Source organism: Crocuta crocuta, unplaced genomic scaffold (assembly GCF_008692635.1).
Source record: "Crocuta crocuta isolate KB4526 unplaced genomic scaffold, BGI_CrCroc_1.0 scaffold229, whole genome shotgun sequence".
NCBI classification, from domain to species: domain Eukaryota; kingdom Metazoa; phylum Chordata; class Mammalia; order Carnivora; family Hyaenidae; genus Crocuta; species Crocuta crocuta.
In genome coordinates, this window is record NW_027536464.1 from 5,034,553 (window position 1) to 5,039,742 (window position 5,190).

Consider the following 5,190-nt stretch of genomic DNA (forward strand, 5'->3'; position numbering starts at 1 on the left):
CGTCTGCGGGGGTCCCCGCCCGCGCAGCGCCACCCGGCCTGGGAGGCCCGCGCTGGGGACGGGGAGAGCTCGGAGGGCGGCAGCTCGGCGCGCGGCTCCCCGGTGCTGGCCGTGCGCAGGCGGCTCAGCTCCACGCTAGAGCGGCTGTCGAGCCGGTTGCAGCGCAGCGGCAGCAGCGAGGACTCAGGGGGCGCATCGGGCCGCAGCACGCCGCTGTTTGGACGGCTGCGCAGGGCCACGTCGGAGGGCGAGAGTCTGCGACGCCTCGACCTCGCGCACAACCAGCTGGCGGCCCAGGCCGGCGCCGGCACGCCTTCCGCAGAGTCCCTGGGCTCCGAGGCCAGCGCTACATCGGGCTCCTCAGGTGAGGGCCCCGGGCGGTAAATGTGTGAACACGTGCGTCTGGGGTGGGGCTGTGGAGCTGAGATGACAGGTGCAGGGCCCGGAAGAGGGTGGGAGCGCTGGAGGGAGGCTCTGGGAGGAAGAGCTGGAGGCCTTGAGTTTGGACTTGGCAGGGCTGGGTCCCCTGGAGGCCAGGGGGCAGCACAGGCTGGTGTGGGAGCAGGCCATGGGGTGGGGGGCTAGAAGTTCTCTCCTTCTCTGGGCTGAGGGCCGCAGGGAGGTGGCAGCTTTCTGGCACCAGTTGGGCCAGGGCTTACGGGCATGGGTCTTCGCAGCTCCCGGGGAAAGCCGAAGCCGGCTTCGCTGGGGCCTCTCTCGGCTGCGAAAGGACAAGGGCTTATCACAGCCAAACCTCTCCGCCAGTGCCCAGGAGGATTTGGGTCACCCGTATGTGCGCAGTGAGTCAGGTAATAGAGGCCTGCTGGGTGAGTAACCCCCTCCCTGCCTCGGGAGCAGTCAGAGCTGGGGGGACCCCACCTTGAGGAGCCTGGGCAGTAGCGGAAGGGACCCAAGGTCGGGAAAGCAACAATAATAGCATTAACGAATTCCACTGACTCATAATGCTAAGTGTCCTAGTAAACGCTTTACGAGCGCTTCCTCATCTAACCTTCCCACGTTGTTTAAGAACTATTCTTATCATCATCCCCATCTTACGGGTGAAGAAACAGGTTTAGCCATGCTAAGTAGCTTGTCCACGTCACAGAGCTGGTGGTTAAGTGGAGCTGAGAGTTGGACTGTGTGGGCCTCTGGCCCCCAGACCCCAGAGGTGGCTTTGGAACATCGTACCTGTGCCTCCCCCTCCCAATGCGCGTATGTACAAAGGCATTCTTTCTCTTGCAGCCCAGAGGCCCACAGTCTGGACTGTGCCCCCAATTCTCCACTCCTCCAGAGCCCTGACCACCCTCGCTGCCCCTTCCTGTCCTCCCTGACCCCGCAGAAGGCACTTATGCGGAGACAAGCAGGGTTCAGGGCTCTTTGTTGGGGGGTGGGGGAGTTGGGATGCGCCCTGGTCTGATTCTTTGCCCACATATCCTGGGGCTGCAGGGAGAGAGGTATTCTCCACCTGGGGTCACCCCAGTCCCCACCGGAAAAGGGCTCGTTCCTCAAGGACGACAAGCAAAGGCTTAAGTGGGGGCAGCTTCTCCAGACCAGCATGCAGAAGGGAGCAGGCCCACCCAGCCCCGCTGTGTGCTGGATTTTATCAGTCACGGCTTCGAGCTCCCCCAGTTTCCTGATAACACTCAGCACCTTTCCAGCTGTGCCTCCGCAGGGCTCAGGGTGACCGTGTCCAGCTTTGGCCAGGGGATCTGGGAATTCTTTCTCAAGGCAGCAGGGCCTAGAGTGGGGGGAAGCGGAGGGAAGGAGGCCAGCCGGTGGGGGCAGGGGTGAAAAAGGCAGGGAAAGAGAGAGAGAAGCCAGCACTGAAGCCCGGGGACAGCTGATGCCTTCCCACTGGGGCTTCGCTCCCAGCTTCATTTTGCTTGTGCAGCTGATTTCCTGCCGAGGCAGTGTCCTATTACCTCATCCTCTGCCCCCTCCGTGCAGGAAGAAGGCTGTCCCCGTCCACTTTACCAACTAGGGCTGGCCTCTGGGGGAATGGAGGTGAGGCTGGCAGGGCTGAGCTGGGGTCACCTTTCACCTCTCCTCCTGGGCCCCATCCCTCTCCCCAGTACCCTCACTGGGTCTGGAGAGGCCACTGATGGAACTGTATTTACTTTGCATTGTTGGCGCCTCGGTGTGGGAACCCTCCTTGGGGAACACTGGGGTACAGTGGGAAAGGGGGGATTCATGCTGGCTCTCTTGATATCCACTCTGGCTGATCATCCATCCCTGTCCAGCTCCTCCCCACTTCCCCTTCCTCCTGGTCTTCAGACAGGCAGCAGCTGGGCCTCTCAGGGATATTGACCCCTCAGCTCTCTTCCCATACAAAAAATGCACCCCATACCCCACCCCGCATTGGCCTCTTGGCATCAACCAGATTGGGATTTTTCTAAAGAGACTTCCCAAGGATCAGGAATGTGAATCCTTAGGATGCCAAGGAGCCACCGGCAGGCTGTACGAGGGCAAAGACCTTGGCCCATCCACAGCCCAGGCTTGGGCACATGCACCAGCCAGCTATGAAGCCAGCTTTGCTGAAACAGCCTATTTCTCTGGGGGTCTGGTCCTAGCTCCACTACTGGGCATAGCAACAGGATGGCAATCCTTTTTTATTTTTATTTTTTTAATGTTTATTTAAATTTTGAGAGAGAGAGAGAAAGAGCATGAGTAGGGGAGGGCAGAGAGCGAGGCAGACACAGAATCTGTAGCAGGCTCCAGGCTCTGTGCTGAGCTGTCAGCACAGAGTCTGACATGGGGCTCGAACCCATGAGCAGTGAGCTCATGACCTGAGCCGAAGTCAGATGCTTAACTGACTGAGCCACCCAGTACCCCCAGGATAGCAATCCTAACAACAGTAAAAGCTAACATTTGTGAGCACTTATTACATGTTAGACACATGCTGAGCACTTCCCATAGCTCTATTAACTCTCATAGCCTAGAAGCTGGGTGTTATTTTCCTCAAGTTACAGACAATATATGGTCCAAAGTCATATGGATACTGTCTCTTGTCCTTGCAGAAGACCCGAAGGAGTGTGTACAAGGTCTAGGACGGTGTGCCCAGACCCCAGGTGGGATGAGGGGTCAGGGAGGCTGACACACTTCCAGGGTTTGCCCTGTTTGCCTTGACATAGATCTTTCAAGATGACACATTTTTTTAAATATTAATTTTTTTGAAAATTTTTAATAGTTTATTTTACTTTTGAGAGAGAGGGACAAAGCATGAGGGGGGGGAGGGGCAGAGAGAGGGGGGAGATACAGAATCCGAAGCAGGCTCCAGGCTCTGAGCTGTCAGCACAGAGCCAGACACGGGGCTCGAACCCACAAACCATGAGATTGTGACCTGAAGTTGGACACTCAACCCACTGAGCCACGCAGGGGCCCCTTCAAGATGACACATTTTGATTGAACATAATGTTCAAGCCCAGGAGCCTAGGCCCAAGTCACTGGCTCCTCTCACTTGCCCTGTGGTGCCCCAGAGGGAGTGGGTATGCATAGTGTTCCAATATTTGTTTTTATTTTATTTAACAAACGCTTACGGGGGTGCCTGGGTTGCTCAGTCAGTTAAGTGTCTGACTTCGACTCAGGTCATGATCTCATGGTTCGTGGGTTTGAGCCCCGTGTCGGGCTCTGTGCTGACAGCTCAGAGCCTGGAGCCTGCTTCGGATTCTGTGTCTCCCTCTCTCTGCCCCTCCCCCACTCATGCTCTGTCTCTCAAAAATAAATAAATGTAAAAACCAAAATTTAAAAAATGCTTATAGAACACTTACTTAGTTCCGGGCCCCATTCCAAGCGCTTTCCAAACATTATGAGGTAGCTCCCATGCGTCTTCCATAGTCAGCGAAAGGAATGGCTAGTTCTACACCCAGAGAAGGTGATACTCACCCTAAAGAAAATTCCCGAAGGCATGGCGTAGGGTTCTCCTTCCCATGTCTGACTGGGAGGAGACAGCTTTTCACTCTGCCTCCAGCAGGCGGCACCTGCTCTCACACGCATCTTCCTTTCCCTCCTCAGTAAGCAGGCCGGGGTTCCCATGGACCCAAGGCTATCTTTGCCCTCCCCGCAGACTTCCCTCCGGTCTTCCACATCAAACTCAAGGACCAGGTGCTGCTGGAGGGAGAGGCAGCCACCCTGCTCTGCTTGCCAGCCGCCTGCCCTGCGCCCCACATCTCCTGGATGAAAGGTAAGGAGAACACTCCGGTCACAGACAGCGGCCAGGCAAGTGGTCCCATGGCCAGAGGGCGCTCAGGGGAGGTGGTAACTGGCGCGGGGAGGGCTCTGGAGCTGTCTCGCTCGGCAGCTGCTCCTGTTCTTCTCGACCTCCAGACAAGCAGTCCCTGCGATCCGAGCCCTCGGTGATTATCGTGTCCTGCAAAGACGGACGGCAGCTGCTAAGCATCCCCCGGGCGGGCAAGAGGCACGCTGGGCTCTACGAGTGCTCAGCCACCAACGTCCTGGGCAGCATCACCAGCTCCTGTACCGTGGCTGTGGCCCGTGAGCCTGGGGCAGGGACTGAGGGTGGGGGTGAGGGGGGCAGCGACGGCACATGGTGGGCCAGGGCTTGAGGGCCCCTAAGCTGGCACACCGGGGCTCACTGGGGCCCCCCTCTCTTGCCAGGCATCCCAGGAAAGTTAGCGCCTCCTGAGGTGCCCCAGACCTACCAGGACACGGCGTTGGTGCTCTGGAAGCCGGGAGATAGCCGGGCACCTTGCACGTACACGCTGGAGCGGCGGGTGGACGGTGAGGGCCGGGGCAGGCTGGTGGGAGCAGGGGGTGGGAGCTGAGGTACTCAGGCCTCTGGGAGATGATTGCCCTCCCTGGGCTCCTCACAGACAGCCCTGGGAGCTTGGGCCACCCCCTTCGGTAGCCTTAACCCCTGCCCATGCTGCCCTACAGGGGAGTCTGCCTGGCACCCCGTGAGCTCAGGCATCCCCGACTGTTACTACAATGTGACCCACCTGCCCGTCGGAGTGACCGTGAGATTCCGTGTGGCCTGTGCCAACCGTGCTGGCCAAGGGCCTTTCAGCAACCCTTCTGAGAAGGTCATCGTCAGGGGCACCCAAGGTCAGAGGGACAGGGTAGGGGGGATGGCCAGAGAACTAGGGTTTTGCCCCACGGGTACCATGGTGATGATTTTCTTTGTCTCCACTCAGATTCCTCAGTTCTGCCATCTGCTGCTCACCCAGATGCCCC

The 5,190-nt window shown here is 58.5% G+C and overlaps 1 protein-coding gene across 1 annotated transcript in view; it reads left to right on the forward strand.

Moving 5' to 3' along the window:
* LOC144218610 (striated muscle preferentially expressed protein kinase-like) overlaps window positions 1-5,190 on the forward strand; it is a 42,761-nt gene that overhangs the window by 33,628 nt on the left and 3,943 nt on the right. The window contains 7 exon segments of the mRNA XM_077748549.1: window positions 11-364; window positions 678-809; window positions 4,064-4,180; window positions 4,324-4,491; window positions 4,615-4,737; window positions 4,894-5,061; window positions 5,151-5,190. The exon segment at window positions 5,151-5,190 is cut by the window's right edge and continues 384 nt beyond it. Of these exon segments, the coding sequence (XP_077604675.1) occupies window positions 11-364; window positions 678-809; window positions 4,064-4,180; window positions 4,324-4,491; window positions 4,615-4,737; window positions 4,894-5,061; window positions 5,151-5,190 (1,102 nt within the window).